Below are 19514 nucleotides of genomic sequence, written 5' to 3'. Positions count from 1 at the left end.
ATAAAATTTGAGATATTTGAAAATCAGTTTTAATTTTTAAAATTTTATATTAATTATCAAAGTTATCCATTAGAGGTACTGTACCCAACAAAAAATTGTGATCATCATCAGTCATTTTAATTCCAATGTAGTACACTCATCCAATTATATATGATGTTATTCAATAAATTTGTTTTTTGAAAGACTATCATGTTTTATTAATTTTATTTTCCTACATAATTTTAAAAAGTAAAAGTAATGCAACTATAGTACATTCGATTTGCTTAATTTTAAAATAGACCATAAAATGGGATCTTATATATCTTAACTAATTAAAAGTATATAAGATCTTATTCTATGTCCTATTCTATGTTTACAAAATATTCTAAAAGGTAAATTTTAAACATTTACAAAGTTGAAACTAAATCTTTTTGATAACTGAATTTCATTTTTCTCCACAAAAATAATTAAAGTAAATATTCATAATTTTCTTTTTGACAAGATTATGTCTTGTTTATAAAATTGTACTGCTTGCTGTCTTATCAGCTTAGAGGTATGAAGGTGTACATGTCAGGAGTTCAAATTTGGTACAGAGTATTAGGTGCCCAAATCATGCATGCATAAAAAAACCAGACTCGTAGGTAGCCAGGGGACCGAGAACCAAAACACAATAAAATACAAAATGGCGACACTCTCTACAAATAGGCAGTAGTGTGAGATTTGCGCACGCATTGCTCGTTGGTAAGTTGGAAATACGAATATTGTAAAATCGAATTTTGACAAACACGTGCATTGGGAAGTTCAAAAAGCAAATGTTGCTAAATCGAATTTTGACAAATGAATCTTTGAAAAAACCCATTTACCTGTCCCGTGTTATTCCCCACATATTTCTGGTCACCACGTGCTAATCTTGATTGATTGACCGGAGATATCTCGTTTCATCGTCGGAACTTTTTGAAACTAGATGGCATGTTGTTATAATTTTATATTAAAACTAACTTCCGAAATATATATATTTTTCTTTTCACATTTATTAATATATATAAAGTGTACTAAGTTTGACAATGTTTCTATGACATTATGAATATGTAAGTTGATTACATAAAGACTTCTAAGTGAATTTAACTAAACCAATATAGTCTTTTTGGGTTGAAAATGGACTTACACCACTTTCATAGTTATAGAATTGTAAAAGTCATTAAATTTCAATTATGTGAAATACTGATTTGTTTGGGTTCTTATTACATTGCCTCCTTCATATCTTTTAATTAGAAGGCAGTATAATTAGGACCCAAACAAATCAGTTTAAAATCTCGAAGTTCACTTATAATCAAAACATCAAGAACATCATGAAACAAGCATTGGACAGAAAACACTCAAAAATAGTTTTCAAAAGAGCGCCTAATTTATACAGTATTTTAATAAATGATAAAGACATGATTAAAAAAGCAGAAAAAGCCAGTGTATATAAAATTCCATTAGAAAATCAGGAATTAGGAATTAAGTAGGACTATATTGGGGTCATAAGAAGGAATTCAGCTACCAGACTTAAGGAGCACAAATATGACATTAAAAAAGGGCACTGCAACACAGCATTATCCTGTATGGCACAAGCAGAGGACTCTGTGGTTAAATGAAATGAGCCTCCTGGCCAGGAGGGTCAATAAAGAAAGTCTGTTTTCTTTGAGAACTTTTGCTCAATTTTGCGACAATACTTACACCAGTTTAACAGTCCTATTAATAATTTATGTCCAAGTTGACAAATATAATAAGTATTTAAATAAGGACAATAAGGCAATAATAATTTATCATAAACCTTTTCATCTCGCCAAAAAAGCATCCACAAGTCAGCCAGCAATTATAATTATTATGTTGGGTTAAGTGAGATATACTTGGTTAACACTGGTGGCTGTGTACCATGCCGGACCAAAGTCAAGGCATAGTAACCAAAACAGAAATTAAAGAAGTGTATCAGTGTGTGTGTCTGTATTCAGGAATTTTCTCACAATATGACATGTATTCAATATAGTGGCCTTCTGTAGTGTGATGTATGTGTTTCTATTCAATTGTAATGTGCCCAGGCTTTTGTGTAGTGTGTGTGGTATGACACCTGTAGAGGAGAGAACAACAGGTACAATAAGCACCCTATCCATCCTCCACAGATGCCTTATTTCCTGGGCGAGTTCTGTGTACTTGCTAATTTTTTCAGTGCATGCGTTTTGTATATTGTGAGTGTTTGGAATGGATATGTCTATAATGTTGTGATTTTATTGTGTTTGTCAATGAGTGTGATGTCTGGTCTGTTGTGTGTAAATTGTTTTATCTGTGATTATGGCTCTGTCATAGTACATTTTGTGCGTGTTGTTTTCCAATACTGTCTGTGGAATGTATTTGTAGTATGGTTCGTGGTGTCTACTAATTTGTGTTTCTTTGCAAGCTCTTGGTGTATTATATTTGCTACTTGATTATGTCTGTGTAAATAATCTGTCTGTGCCAAGAGCTTGCAACCAGAGGTGATGTGTTGTATAGTTTCTGGCACGATATGACATTTTCTGCATGTGTCATTTGTGAGCGTTGTATCTTTGAGTATGTGTTTTCTGTAGTTTTTAGTATTTATGACCTGATCCTGTATGGCAATCATGAATCCTTCCGTCTCCCCAAAGAGGCATCCCGAGCTAACCAGCTGTTTGACGCAGTTTTGTCAACAAAATCCTGGGCCAGATCGTAAGGATGCCTGCCATGGAGTGCCTTTCGAGCCTACGATTGCTTAATGGTGTCTATGCTTTTTATATGTTGTGTTGTGTCCATATGATGTGAGTGTAAGTTTAATGGTGTGTTATTTGAGTCTGCTAGAGTTACTGCTTTATGTAATTGTGATGTTTCTTGTTTTTGTAGAAAAACTCTCGCAGTGACTGTATTTGTTTGTAGTGAAGCTTAAACTATGTCAATCAGGCCACGTCCGCCATCTTTACGTGGAAGGGTTAATCTGTCTGTGGCAGATTTAGGATGATATTGTTTATGCTTAGTAAGTGTTGTTCTTGTTTTCCTTTGAAGTTGCTTGAGATCTGTGTGAGTCCAATGTATAACTCCAAAAGAATATGTGAATACTGGGATGACATACGTGTTTATTGCTTTAACTGTGTGTTTGCATTTAACTCTGTTCTGAGAATAGCATTTAACCTACTTTGGTATCCTTTAATTAATTTTTGCTTTATTTGTGCATGTTCTGTTAGTTTGGCCTGTTGGAATGCTAAATACTTATAGAACTTGCCCTCTTCCATGGATTCAATAATGTCCCCATTTCCAAGTGCAAAATCTTCTTTCTTCAGGATTCCTTTTTCTATGTGAAGTGTTTTGCATTTGTCTAGGCCAAATTCCATTTGTATGTCCTTGGTGTATGAATGTGTGATTTGTAGGAGTTGATAAGTTGTTTTTGTGTGGATGCATAAAGTTTTATGTCATCCATGTACTGTACATGAGATGTGACAGTGTAAACTGTGTTGTTTTTTCATGTCTGATATTGTAACCATATTGCATGTTGTTGTTTAACATGTTGGATAATGGATTCAGGGCTAAGCAGAACCATTATTATTATTATTATTATTATTCAATATTAATTAATATAATAGAAAGAATAAATTAATTCACATGCCTGAGTTACAAACTGTCTTTCAGAGAGGGTACTTTATAAAATTAATAAATTCATTAAAACCATAAAGCATTATAAACAAAGTCATGAAATTATAAACAGTTAACCAATCCATTTATACACACTCAAACCTTGGCATATATCAGTCTTATGCTACTGTAGTCAACCCTATACTCTCAGGAATGTAGATATTAGCAGAATTACTGCTGATGTCCATATACATCCCTCATACACAGGCTTACCAGACGTCCTGTTTTGACCAGGATTGTCCCAGTTTGACGATGTTGTCCCAGCATCCCAGCCAGTTTGTCATTTTGTCCTGGTTATTTGGTAAAATTTTAAAATTGCCAAATATACAAGAAGTAAAAATAGTGCAGCCTCGAGTAAAATGGCAATTTGGCAACTAAAATATTCCCTGTGTTACGCTCACTATTGCCAAGCAAAATATTTCGTATCTAGATCTAAGTACTTTTAATGTTGTCTACATGTTTTCCTCCAAAATTCATAGCATATGGCCTAATGAATTTAGATGTTTTATTTTGTCATTCAGATATTTTTTCACAGAATTTACAATAGCATGTAGCCTATAAGATCCAGATATTTTTATTTCATTTTTTTTAGATATTTTGTTTCCATTAGATTTGGCAAGACTGAAACTTACACTGGCCACGTCATTGCTGCTCATGTCATATCTTAGTCGAGTTCAAATTGCCGGTCGGTATTTGCGATTATTTCGTACAGTATATTAAATTCATTCAATCTCTAAAATGCCAAAAAGAAACCATGTGTTTACTGATGATTGAAAAAAGTCTGTGATTGTATTGACAAAGTGAAATACAAACTGTGCTTTTCAGAATTTTCAGTAACTTGTGGTGGGCATTCAAACATTAAAAATCACTCGAAATGTGCAAAACATAAGGCAAGCAATAGGAACTTCCTCAAATGTATTGTCATATTTTAAATGTACTGATTTAAGTGACAAAGAATTTTTAAAGAAAGTTCACACTAGTGATAAATATTAATAACTTCTTAATAATAAGATTTGTTTAGTTCAGTTATTAAAAATTACTTTTAACTCGTTTTTGTTAACAACTACTTTATTTAGCCTTTTCAATCATAGGTACTGTACTTATCCTAGTAGGCTTAATTTTCAGTTGTGAGTATTTTCATATTTATAAATTATATTTGTTTAATATCAATCTAAATGAAATAAAATATTAAAATAATGTTTAAAATTTTACATAGATCATGTCATTTATAATAAAAATAATGACAATAAACTTACATCTCTAATATTTTCACTAGGAATATCTCCTACTGCTCTTACATGTAAAAATCTGCCATCAAATGTCACAGCAGCATTAGGATCACAGGAATGGTCTAATATAGATGGCCTTTAATTATAATTAATATAAAATATATTTGTATTATATTAAAAAGTAAAAGAAAACTTCCAAATATTAGACATACCCTAAAAATAATCCACTTCCAATTGCTTGCATTTCACTGTCAAGTATGCTAAAGGAATTTATTACTATCTAAAAGAAATTCAATTTTATAGTTAAAACATTTAAATTAATTCATTATAAATATAAAATAACTATTTATTTATAGAAATATTAGTAAAAAATATTTAAAAGAAATTTTCAAACAATTCAAAAATTTAAATTACTTAAAGCAATACTGTAAATTGCTTTAAGTAATTTAAAAACTGAATTGTAATTTGTAAGTAATTTAATTAAATGAATAAAAAATATAATATAAAAATTTCAATTATCATTGTAAACAAACTTAGAAATTAGATACATTTAAAAAATCAAATATTAAAAAAATATTTTTATTGTATAATTTATAATACTATTATTTGTAATACCTTATTGTCTTATATTATATACATGTCCAAAACTTAAGGATAAACACAATTGCTAGCAGTTATAGCTGGAAAAAGTCATTGAAACAATTGGTGACAGCCTGTCATAACATAGTGAATGCTACATCACAGTTCAAGGTGAGCATATTCCATATTGGCAGATCTTTCTGTCTGGGTATTGGTAAACATTTTCCATCCACTCTCCATCCATGTCTAACTGTTATATGTATCTGTTTCATCAGACTTACTTTTATTGCTTTGATTCATAAAATCCTACAATTTATTATGTATTGCCTTATGCAAGACATTGAGTAATACAGTTCTTACAATATTTGTCTTCATTCATCTACAGTTATCTCTATTCATGTACAAATGTCATCTGTCCTTAAGTTTTAGAAATATGTATATTCAGTATAATAAGACTTATATCTTACTACAGTAGTATATATATATATTATTATAATAGTGAGAAATTCAAAGTAAATAAGCTCATGCATATTAAATAAATGTTAAAGACAAATTTTCAAAAAAGTTATATTAAATAAGATAAACTAATAGAAGTAGCATGATATTGGCTATCAAGGAAATGGATAAAAGTAAAGCAATATTTAGTAGAAAGTAGCCATACAAACATGAGATTTAGGATTGTTAAAAATTTATATCTTTAATACAAAAGTAAAGAAGAATATTATAAATAATAATTAAAATTAATATTTTATTAATTTGACAAATATTGAAAGAATTTTAAAAAATTAATAACAAGCAATTATTTTTATATACAGGCATCTGTACTTAATGTTGATAAATCGTTCCTGAAAATCAGACATTCTGCATGAAAATACTAATCAGGAGCCTGTTTCCTATTATTTTAAATGAGAAAATTATAATGTATTAAAATGTCAACTAAAAATCTGTAGCCAATATCCTAAAACATAACTAAAACAGCTATGATTGCATTTACTTTTAAGCCTAATAGCTTGTAATCTGATCATTCAGTCATATGATAAAAGATGTAGCAATAATGGAGTTAAACGTAAATGTATATTGAATTGCTCAAGTATTTTGAAGATGTCCAATTGTTGAATACCAAAAGATTATTATGGTAGGTTTTATTTTAGCAGCTTATAAGTTTACAATTAAATACTGAAGGATTAGATCAGGTTATATTACCAGCTACTATTAATAATTAAATGCTAAGCATGTTGCAGGTTTCAATCCTGCTCCAGACCAATTTTTTTCTTCCAGAACCTTCTAAAGTAATTATTAAATAAATATTAATTATAATTATTAAATTTAATAACAGATGGCACCTAGCACCTACATCTAGGCCAAATTATTTATCATTTAATTATTAGCAGCAATAGTATATATAGTCCAATATAATCTGGCAATTGTTTGGCTTCAATATAACTATTGGGCTTACAGATGTTTATGATTAAACACTGTAATAATAAAGTATCTTAAATCTTTCAAACCTGTCTAAATAATGGAAAATCTCACTTCAAGATCCTTAAGTTAGGTTTTTTGTGGAAGAGAAATTCATCAGTCAGTCCTCAGTAGTTGTCATAACTATATTTAATGTGTAAATGTTTTGTAATCTAATTCTTACGGCTGATAAGATTTTATTTTCATAATAATTTTCATTGTCTTATGCAACGTTACAGAATAATTAAAGAAATTAGTTTGGACAAAGGACATTTGAAACTAAAGATGAAATTAAAGGACAATTTGAAAGCAAATTTTGTAAGACAAGAAACATTAAAAAGAAAATAATTGGAAAAGACCCCTAATGACAAGGTTTTCCTGTAGGATGGCATGTTGTGGACAAGTCATTTTTGATTGAAAACTCATATATACGAAAGAAATTTATCACAGGTTAAACTCTGTTTTAAAATAAAATTAAAGAAATAAAAGGCAAAACCACAAATGAATCTGAAGTAATTGATAGCTCAAATTTTGGACAAGATATGTTTCGAAAATATGCACTTCATATATATTTCCTAATCACATCTTTTTCACAAAAGTGATTATAATTATAATGAAACCGACTCTTTGGAGAACAAACACTGACTTCAGAACAAATATATTCTGAAAATATGTTGTAAGAAAAAATAATCACTGGCAAATAGAGTATTTTATTAATGTATGATTGATAGATGCCATATTGTTATCAACACCAAACTGAAACAACTGGTTTTCACTTCAAAAACTAAAATCAAATTGAGCATGCTCAATGTGAACTTGACATCCTAAAATAACCATATGATGGCATACTCCAATTTTTATTTGAAATTCTTTGCATCCTTGGATTATGAAAGTAAATGTTGCCTATAAGTGACAAATTATCATGTTAGGATGCAACTCTCTTAAATCATTGCTATCTAGTCACAAAGCAAATAATAGGCTGTTAACAATCAGTAACAGTAATGCATACAGTCTACATGTTGAAACACAACTATATTACATTCACTATATGGCATGGCAAATAAGAAACAACAAAGAAATTTATTACAGGATTATTATGAGGCTCGATTACAAGAAAACTTCTTGTAATTGGGCCTCAGAGTGCCATTTTCCCTCTGAAAAAGTGAGAAAAGTGAGTGCAATAGTGACAAAACAAAGTGAAAACATGGAAGGAAAACTCAGCAAAATAGCAATAAAAGTTTTTTTTTATTGTTATGGTTAAATACATTTTAAAACTTTCTGTATATACTGTAAAATTTCCAGTAAACCATAAATACTTAATAAGTCTTTAGCTTCTTCTGTAAATAATCAGTCATGAAAGATGTTGTGGTCAGAATCGCGAGACGGGCGATTCCCGCTTTTTGTGTTGTAACATAGTTCTATAAGTTCAAATTGATAGCCGTTGGAGAGGAGTCCGTTGGAACAATGGTTGGGATAACGGCCGTTCGGTTTAAATCAGAGAGCAGTGATTGGTCGACAATATCGGGCGTTGGGCCGGTGAGCTGAAGACCTTCTTATATAGACATTGGTGATTGATAGTGTGTGAAAATCGAGCTCCTAAGTCTATCGCGTTTTCGCTGGGATATCTTGTTTTTGTTCTGGTATTTTGTGTTTGTTTGGTAAGAACTATCAGAGAGGATCCTGCTGACACTAATTTTGGCAGGGTGGACCTAGAATTTTCGGAAATACGGGAATGTAAAGTCAACGCAACTTCGAACCGATTTTCCGGAACTCTCCTGATCGTTTTTCCGGAAGTGTGTACGGCGGACGCTCGACCATCAATAAGTGAGTGAATCTCCCAAATTTGGTCACTTTTGGTTCACCCGTTCTTTTACGGTGGTACTTCTTGTGTGCAGCACTCAACGGCCCGCATAGGGCTTTTGCGACTTCAATCGGGAAATTTGGGTACATCGATGGATAGAGGACCCTTTCATCGTCGCAGTGTCAAATTCTCACGCCCCTAGCTTAATTTGAATTTAAATGGCGGCATGTTTAAAATTGAAGAGATATCTCCACTGAACCGTTGAAGTCGTTGCCAACGGTCTCTGGACTGACGTTGAAGCTGACGTCATCGCTCTTGAAAGTACTCTGATTGTAAAACGTTTTGAAACTACTCTAGGACAAGACTGTATGTTATTGACTTATGCTTTGCCATCTGTTTAATTTATTGTAACTAGTTTTTAATTAGTTTTAAGTTTCTATCTTTCTTTTCTCTCTGCATTGTCAGGCACTGTCCTGGGGGTGCAGAGTCGTTGGTACAAGGCTACCTCTGTTCAATACCATCTTCAGCTTTGGGGCTATAGGTACTCAACATACACACTGGGGTTTATACACTTAGTTATCGGTTTATTCACTATAAACGTTTGTTCTCTTGTTGTTCTGGCAACGGTGATATAGTTTTATTGTGTAATGGCAACAAAGCAACTGTCTGCACCCTCGACCATGGAAGAATACAAAGGAGTGGTACTGGAAAAATTCTTGGAGGAGTCTCGTAAGATTGTGGAAGAAACCAAACAATACATTAATGTTAATAAGGAAGGTAAGCTGTCCACAAGGGCAAATAAAGCGCTCATTATAAAGCAGCTCACTAGGGTGATTAACCTAGCAGAAACAACGATACTGGACATCTTGCCCACTCAAAAGTCTGACGAAGACCAGTCTCCAAGGATGTCAATAGAGGATATTGTAAGCACATTTCGGGCATTTGAAAATAGAAACTCAGAATCTCTAAGGGAAATTAAGGAAGAAATTTGGGATGTTAAAAAGACGGTACAAGATCAGATAATCACCAAGGAAATAGAAAAGGAGCTTAGGCAAGACCTTGCAGATACGATGGGAAAGAATAGTGAGAATATCACTGCAGCAGTCTCCAATATAATTCATAAGTTAGGTAACTTAGAAGACAAAGTACTACAGCGAACACCTCCTGCTCCTCTTTACAGCTCCGTTGTTAGAACGGGGGGAAAGACTAGGGAATGCCAAGTAGCTCCAAAACCCAATGCCCCACGCGAAGTTCTGCTGGTCTACAGTAAAAATAAGGATGACTGTAATAGTGACTCAACCCGCAGGATTATGCAGGATAAGATAAGGCCTTCAGATCTAAATATTGGAGTGGAAAGAGTACGTAGGATAGGAGGTGGTGGTGTGGCAGTGGAGTTGAGCGGCAAGGGAGATGCCGCCATCTTAGAAAAATGTATTGAGGCTAATATCCCCGAATTAACAGCACATGCTCCAAAAAGGAGGTGGCCACACGTGGTTTTATTCTCGATACACAAGGATATTGACAGGGAGAGTCTCCCGTACCAAATATATGCCCAAAATCAGATTCTACAGGAAAAGTATACCCAAGAAGAGTTTGAAAGGCAATTAAAAATCAAATTTCACATGGGTAAGAAAGACTCTACCTTCAAAAACTGGACAGCAGAAGTTTCCCCTTCCGTTAGGAAAACACTGATAGACCTGGGAAAAGTGAATCTAAACTGGTCACGCTGCAGGATTGCGGACTTTTGTCCGGTCCTGCAGTGCTTTAGATGCTGCCAGTATGGACACACAACAAAGGAGTGTGCCCAATCCACAACTATTTGCAGCCAATGCAGAGGGGATCACCTGTTCCGGGAATGCCCCAAAAAGAAGGAAGAGCCTATTTGTTGCAACTGCAAAGCTGCAAAAATCAAAGATAGCAACCATAACGCCCGAAATACCAAATGCCCGATCTTCCAACGTATTAAAAATAACCTCCTATCTCGAACTGAATATGGCCTTGAACTTTGAAAGCAAGATTAGGATTCTGCAAAGCAATACCCAGAGGAGCATTTCGGCCACCTCTCTGATTAGAAAACAATTACAAAAATATGACTTGGTGTTGATGCAGGAACCGTATTGTCGGGCTAATGTTCCTGCGTGTTTACCTACTAACTGCCCAATCCTGCAGGGCACTAACCAGTACCCGTGGGCGGTCACTTTGGTGCCCAACACTAATCTTCCAATCATGCATCATACTAAACTCAGTGATGAATATGTCATCGTCACAGAACTCTCAGTCAATGATGAAAGGATCGTCATCCTGAACGTGTATTTCCCAGGGGAAACAGATGACGCTGGCTTTTTGGAGAAACTCCAACACATAATAGACTTGTTTCATGACGCCTACATCGTGCTGGCAGGCGACTTTAACGCCCATTCCCCTGCTTGGGGAGGGGATCGCTTAGATAGCAGAGGAAGAACACTTGAGGAATTCTTTCACCAAAATGACCTCCTCGTTTTAAATAACCCGCTCTCTCCCCCTACTTTCTGCTCCAGCAGGGGAGACTCTTGGATTGACCTGGCAATCTGCAGCTCGGGGTTATATACTAGAGCCACAAATTGGAGAGTGCTGGAGGAGGATTCACTTAGTGATCACGCTTACGTCTCGTTTGACTTAGAAGGAAACAGGAACAATGATGTTTGGAAATCTAAAAACAGATATATAGTCGCAAAGGCTGACTGGACACAGATGAAAACCTACTTGGAAGAGAACTTAATACAAGATTACGACGACAATCAGTGCTCAGCAACTAAACAAATTGACCACAACATTGAAATAATTACAACGGCCTGCGAAAAATACATTCCAAAAGGGTCGATTAGTAAAAGAAGTGTCCCCTGGTGGACTAGGGAAATCGGTGAATTGCGCCGAAAGACTAGACAACTAAGGAACATCTTCCAGAAAAGTAATAATAATACCAGGGCACAGCACAAGGAGGCCTACCTCGCCTGTCAGCGTATCTACAAGAAGACCATTAAGGCTGAAAAACTTCGCAGCTGGCGGGACTTCTGCACAAGAACCTCGAGCAATCCATGGGGCTACCTTACCAAAATGTGCTCCAACAAACTGCGGAGAACAAAGATCCTGACGGATCTGCAAGAAGGTAGACAGCTCCCATCACTGTTACAAGCAATGACTTTGCAACTCCACTCTTACTGTCCGGATGATGACCCCTTGACTGACACTGATTGGCAGCGGCATCTCCGTTCTGACTTAAATAAATTAAATGATACTGAAGATACACCATTGTTTACTGTAGAGGAAATTCACTGGGCAATTACCACTCTCGGACGGCGCAAAGCGCCGGGTATTGATGATATAACCTCTGAAATCGTAATCGAATTGTGGAACACCATCCCACACCATCTAAAAAATCTTTATAATACCTGCCTCAAACATGGCACATTTCCGAGAGCATGGAAGAGGGCACGGGTAATTCCAGTCCCGAAGCCTGGATCATTAACCGACACTAGACCAATCTCACTACTGCCGATTATGGGGAAAATCCTCGAAAAATTAATCACCAAGCGCCTTAACTGGCACATAGAATATCACAAAAAGTTAAACGACTCGCAATACGGATTTAGACCGCAAAAATCGGCAGAAGATGCCATAGAAAATGCCATTAACAAAATTCAGCATCTTTTACAAGACAGCAAGTATGTCCTAGGGGTCAGCCTGGACATATCAAAAGCTTTTGATAGTGCCTGGTGGCCCCTAGTGACACACCAGCTTCGCCAAATTGACTGTCCGAAGAACCTGCTGAGTCTCATCATTAACTACTTTAAGGAAAGAGAGGCCATATACCAGTGTGGGCCACAAGCTGTTTCAAAGAGCATAACCAAAGGGTGCCCACAGGGGTCAGTGTGCGGGCCACTCCTGTGGAATGTTATGTTCAATGCATTCTTGGAAAATAACTTTGGTCAAACGCATAGTATTGCGTACGCAGACGATGTGTTCTTGATATTAGAGGGTAGATCGAGAGCAGTCTTGGAGGATAAGGGAAACAGAATGCTTCAGAGCATCTATGAGTGGGGCGAGAAGCACAAGCTTAAATTCAACACACAGAAAACGAAAGCCATTGTGTTTAACAGGCCTAAAAAGAGTAACCTCTACCGGAGACCGCCCCACTTGAAAATGAACGGCAGCACCATCAAGGTGGAACGCACTCTAAAATATCTAGGTGCTATTATTGACTTTAGGCTAGCTTGGGATAGCCATATAGAATATATTACTGGGAAAACAGGACTTATATGTCAGGCATTTGCTCAAGTCGCCAAACGGAACTGGGGCCTCAATTCCAAGGCCATGTCGGTTATTTATGATGGCATTTATGTACCAATTACAACCTATGCGTGCGGCACGTGGGGGTGGGCTGTCACCAAGGTTCACCCCAGACGTAAACTATACTCCTCACAGAGACGTGCTCTTCTGTTGATCTCAAGGGCTTACCGCACGACCAGCAACATCTGTCTACAGGTTCTGTGCAAAAAACCGCCTATCGATCTTGTTATTACTCAGAAGCAACGTTACTGTAAATTGAAGTGGGGAGGTAATATACAGACTGAAACCGAAAACATAGACAACAAAGATATTGAATGGCCATCACCTTTCGGCAATACCCTTCCACCTTTTGAATCCTATCTGGTCACCCATGACAGTACTTCTAGTGCGGACCTAAAAGTTTACACAGATGGGTCATGTCATGACAATGGCGTGGGAAGTAGCTACGTCGTATACGATGAAGATAATGAAGTATACCACCAAAAGTTCCGTCTGCACTGCAAGTGCACTATTTTTCAAGCAGAGATGTGGGCTATCAGCAAAGCAGTGGAGCATATCAGCACTAATTATAACAATATGCATGTCTCTATCTTCACCGACTCACTATCTGCACTCAACCTCTTAACTAGCAGAAACCAACATCCAACTGCAGAAAAAATCAGAAGGGATTTACATGCTTCCAGATGCACTTTTGACATTAACTGGATCAGAGCACACCAGGGTGAGCGGGGAAATGAGAGAGCGGATACTCTGGCCAAGGAGGCTGCCACGGACAAATCCCTCTCCATTTCGTATTGCAAACTGAGTCAACGCACACTCCGCAACTTTCTGCGTAAAGAGACTCTTACTCTCTGGCAGCAAAGCTGGAACCAACATGAAGATCATATAACTCACACCTTTATTCCTAACCTCGAGACATTCCTGCAAAATAGTTGGTACACCCCCAACTACTATAATTCTCAAGTATTCACAAATCACGGAAGGTATGCTGCTTATCTGGTCAGGTTTGCCCACGGCACATCACCACTGTGCCCGACTTGCAACGTTGGGGATGGTGCTCTACACTACCTAAATGACTGCATGATATTGGATCAGCATAGACTTGAGTTACAACTTTTACTTCGGGAGCAGGGTGTGGGGTGGCCCTGCGATCCGGCTGACTTCTGGAGGACACGGGAAATTTTCCAGGCTTTCGACAACCTGGCTAGAAAGATTAGCCAAATCACACATAACCTCACTTTCCGCTAGGGGTACCGCGGGTGTTCTGTCCTTTTGTGCTGTCCCCATGCGCTGGCACTGTAAGAGCGAAAGGCATGCTCGTACAGCCAGCTGGGTTCCTTACTCCTGTTTGTTGATTACGGTTTTACCAACACGCGCAAAGTTTGTCGCGCGGTTAACTGTTACTTCACTCTCAATTCTTTCATTTATGTATGTGAAAATATATATATATGTATCTGTATACCTGTAAATTTATTTGTCTTTACTCCTGGTAGTGCCCAAAGCGGAACCGGGCTATGTACTAAAATTGGTAACTAATAAACTTAAAATGAATGAATGAATGAATGAATGAATGGTGAGCTGAAGACTTCGTAGCACTGATTGGAGGACGGCCATGGAATCTGACCAGTATAAAAGGAGTAACTTTCAATGGGAAAGAGGTTTCCGTTTGAAAGCTGAAGATGAAGGTTCCCTTTTGAAAGCTGAAGGCAAAGGTTCCTGTTTGAATCCCAAAAAGTGTGGACTCATGTTGGACTGTAACGTACTTGTTGTTGTATAGGACTCGAAGGTTCTACGATTGTCACGTTTGTAACTGGAAGTCGTAAGGTGCTCTTCCGACGGACCTATGACAGAATTATTGTCGGTTGTAACTTTTATTTGGTGTCATCGAGTGTTACTGTGTATTTATTTTCTGTATCTTTGTTTTGTCAATATAAACGTTTGTGAATTGTCAACCCAATTTGGTTTTTGAACATTACTAAAGACAATGTTCATTTATTAAGATTTTTCTGGATGTTTTCAGCTTCCTTCTTTTTTGCTTCCTCTTGCTTATGAACACTTAACACTAACAAGCATGACATGTGCTGCCCGTATTTCATTCATGTTCTTGCTATTAATGGCCTTCTCCAGTTTTTTGTTTGCTGCTTGTAATAAAACTTGGCCTGTCTCATGTATTTCACTTTCTTCTACTTTTATCTGTTTTAAACTCTGCCACGGTGCCATAATCTTTTCCTTGTCATGAACAACTTTCTTTTGATGTTCTTCAAAATGTTTCTGTGCTTCCTCTTCTGCTCTTTTTTTCTGTTTCTCTTCTTCTTTTAACTTCTTTTCATTTTCCAATTGTTCTTGATAATTTGTATGTGCCAAGGCAGCTAATTGCCGGCATACCAAATGCTGGCAATTAGCTGCCACGGCACATACAAATTATGGCAATTAGCTAGTTTGCCGGCATACCAAAGGCCATGTTAGCAGAATTTCACTGTATATTAATTTAAATTTAAAAAAGGCAACAGTGTTGTCAGCTTGAGAGATTAATCCCTCGGCTTAAGGTGTTTTCACCTGCAAAGGAATTTCAGGGGTTTTCTTAGAAAACAGCCAAAAATGTAGGGATGCTTAGAATTCTTATTTTTTAATCTCCATAGAAGGAAATGCAATTCTAAAAAACTTGATTTTGGCTAATAATGACATTATGGCACGAGTATATAACTTTACTCAACATTGGCTTCTGAATTTGTAATGAGAGGAATTTTTTTAAGTTCATAAAGGACTTTTTTACATACGTGCAGGGTCCATACAGGTAATTCCATCTTTGATTCTGACATTCCCTGATCAATTATGATATTATTCACTGACTTATTAACGTCTTTTCATTTCCCCTTTCCATTACATAATGGTTGTGTCATAAAAATCAAACTTTCTTAAAAAAGGAAGCGGGAAATTCAAAATAATTTAAACAAAAGAAATTATGCACTCTGCGAGAGGAAGAATTAACCAGATGTGCAGGTCAAAAGGTTGGGAGGGTTGTGTACAGGTGACTATCACAGTTGTTTAAGGTGTGAATCAGTCTTTGTATTGTTAGAAGAAGGATAAGGTGTAAATGAATAGTCTTGCTGGTTATCACATTCCAAGTCAATATCTATCGATTCGGGCAGCGGCGCACTGCAAATATTCACGTCGGAGTTGATGTGCTTGGTTTTCTTATGCTCTCTATACAATCTGCATTGTTCGGCATTAGTCATTTTGGGCTTTTCTGATTCCTTTTGAATTTTTCTTTCCAACGATAGACATATTTTACATTTCTGTCCATATTTCCTTTGCAACATCTTTGACATTATGAAAATTTTCTTTGACTTGCACAGCTATTGGCTTATAACTTTACAAATTCTACTTTAGCTGTTATAATTGCTAAGTAGTATTGTAGATTCTGTCATTCTGTAGAAATCGACACCAATTTCAACTTCCTATTTCTTTGCCATCCAAAGTTTCACTGCATTGCCATTTTCAGTTTTCATGGGCAACTGCTACCCCTCCCCACACAGCTGCACACCCCTACTACCCACCATCTTAAATACAGGACATAAAACTTCTATCCAACAAAATTTAAATCATGACTATCATTTATAGTTTATGATATATAAACACAACAAATTTTGCCATTTGTTTAGTTGCTCCAGTTATCGTAAATCTCCCTATACTGAATCAAAATTAAAGACATGTTTGGATCAAAAGAGAACGAGAGTGACAGAGATTCTGTGGTATTTGTGGGTTCCCTGACTGACTTTCCAGGTCTGTACAGACCCTGTAAGTGAAAGGGATTTTTGTTTCCTATAACTTAATGACACTGAGCAGCAGTTGTGGTTTTGAGTCCTGCTTGGAGCCAAATATATTTTCTTCCAAAAACTTCTAGTCCGATAGTTCGTCTGGCTTTAAAAGTAATTTTGATTGGTCCCACATCTTCCTAATTAAGCACATGGAAATGACCAAAAAAGTGAGAAAAGTGAGAATTCTTCAGAAAAGTGAATACAAAAGAGAACAGTAAGTGACTCCGAGGCCTGTGTAATAAACTTTACTCACTACAAAAACTTGAAGCTTAAAGACAGTTAGGATGATTGGTTGTTATTGCCTTGTCCTTATTTCAATTAATATTATATTTGTCAACGTGGACTTAAATTATTAGTAGGACTGTTAAACTGGTGTAAGCAATAACGCAGGAACGTGGGTACTAGTTCACATGGAAAAACAGTCTTTCTTTATTTAGCCTCCTGTACACATACTTTGGTTTACAACTGTGTGTTTCGGGCTATTACGCTTATCAGCAGGATGACTATGGCTGTTACATATAACTACAAATAATGAAAGAATAGACCAACAGTGAATTTTTAAAAAACATAAATACAAAAATTAATTAATACGACATAAAAAGGCTTACAATATGCGAGAATCCAACTCTTGACAATGATGGGTTTTTTGGTGGTTTTTTAAACTTACACATTATCCTTTTCAATGTTCAGCACGGTCCTACAATATGTTCGCGTGTTGAGTGCACTCTCGGTTTACTTGGGCATTGTCAAGAATGGCTGTCCATGATTGGTCAATCATTCTGCCTAAATTGTTGTTTATTCTATTTTTCTCCCTTACAATGTTTATATGCTCGTACAATTGTCTCTTGTAATAATTTTGTTCTTTTTTCTTTATTTTAATAGTATTTAAATTAATTTCACAACCATTTTTATTAGCATGTTCTGCTAAGGCAGAATTTGTGTAATTTCTTCTCATTGCTCGTATATGCTCTTTTATTCATGTCCCCAATTTGTGTTTGGTTTCTCCGATATATGTTTTACTAGGGTTACAACTGCAATCAAAAGAATAAACTATGTTTTTTTCTTTTAGTAAATCAATTTTTTTGGCTGATTTATAATATAGATTTCTTTTAAGCGAGTTATTTCTCTCTGGTACTACATTTACTATATCTTTGAGTGTGTTTTTGACTCGTTCAAATATTTTTGGACTATAAGTAAGCTTGACGCATTTTATATTTTTATTAAACGTTTTATTATCCATTTGGTTATTAATCCAGTTCATCCATTTATCTAATATTTTCTTAGGGTAATTATTAAGTAGAAACATTTTGTTTATATGTTCAATTTCTAGTACTTGGTCATGAAAGTTTGTAGTTCTGTTTTGAATTTTTTCAATATACATTTTAAATATATCAAATTTCCTGCATTATTGCTTACACCAGTTTAACAGTCCTACTAATAATTTAAGTCCACGTTGACAAATATAATATTAAAGTTAGGATGACTTTAGTAAACATTTACATGTGATTTTGACATTATATCAATAGTATATGGAATGTAACTAAAAACTTACTGTAAACTGCTTTGAAAAAAAAGCATTCAGATTTTTTCTATAAAGTTTTGAATATTAAATAAAGTGATATTCTATTATGAAAGTGTTAATCAGAAAAATTTCTGTAAGGTATGCCTTACACAGTATGTATTTTTAGAAATCTGCATAATTTTAATAGCATTTTAATACTTAAAATCTTTTCATTATCTGTTATTGTTGGAACAAAGTGACGACTAATACTTGACTTTATGCATTCCTTGTCAACATTATAACTCTAGAATGAGTTGTCCGATCTTGATGAAATTTTCTAGGACAACTCATCATCACTCAAGGATGAACTGATTAAAATTTCAGCTCTCAAAAATGATCCATTTTTGTAAAACTGGAGATAGGGGTCAAAACCAAGATCGCGTTTTTCTTCAGTATGGATCATTTTTCAGAGTTGAAATTTTAATCAGTTCATCCTTGAGTGATAGTGAGTCGTCTTAGAAAATGTCATCAAATTGGACAACTCGTTCTAGAGTTATAATGTTGACAAGGAATGCATGAAGTCAAGTGTTAGTCACTTCCTGCATGCACGCGTAGAAGCGTCATCTAGTGGTCGGAAAATATGACAAGCAGTAAAACGGTAATCTTGAAAAGTAAATGTTATCGCTAACTAGATACACAACAACAAATATAAAGAATCTGTATAGAATAATAAGTTTAAACAAGTCTTCTTTTTAAAACGTGGAGCAGCAATGATCAATATTGATGGCTTTACAATCCATTTTCTCCTTCGTCTTCCTATTGTCAGTATGAAATTTCAATCTCTAAATGGAGAAGCTGCACAGAGATTCCAGGTTGAGTTGAAGTTGCTCAAATTCGTTGTCATCAATGAAATGTCAATGATTGGTGCAAGAATGCTTTACATGATCGAAAGAAGATTAAGGGAGATAAACCCCAAGAAAGATGAGCCATTTGGTGGATTCTTTATCTATTTGTTTGGTCATTTTTGTCAGCTTTCTCCTGTTAAAGACAGTGCTGTAACTAGGGCGGTGCCAGCAGCGCCCAGGCACAGGGTGTAGACCCTAAGGGGCACAGAAATGACCTGGACCAAGTTTTGGGTCATAGTT

At 35.5% G+C, this 19514-nt stretch overlaps 1 protein-coding gene across 1 annotated transcript in view; it reads right to left on the bottom strand.

The window, feature by feature from the left end:
- Nucleotides 1–19514, bottom strand: part of LOC136990029 (histone-lysine N-methyltransferase SMYD3-like) — an 85376-nt gene that overhangs the window by 26104 nt on the left and 39758 nt on the right. The window contains exons 6-7 of the mRNA XM_067288360.1: nucleotides 5099–5166; nucleotides 4914–5022 (exon numbers count right to left, since the gene is read on the bottom strand). Of these exons, the coding sequence (XP_067144461.1) occupies nucleotides 4914–5022; nucleotides 5099–5166 (177 nt within the window). The remainder of the gene's footprint in view (nucleotides 1–4913; nucleotides 5023–5098; nucleotides 5167–19514) is intronic.

The sequence above is a fragment of the Centruroides vittatus genome, unplaced genomic scaffold (genome assembly GCF_030686945.1).
Source record: "Centruroides vittatus isolate TY-2023 unplaced genomic scaffold, ASM3068694v2 scaffold_861, whole genome shotgun sequence".
NCBI classification, from domain to species: Eukaryota; Metazoa; Arthropoda; class Arachnida; order Scorpiones; family Buthidae; genus Centruroides; species Centruroides vittatus.
This window is presented reverse-complemented; position numbering and strand designations above follow the sequence as displayed.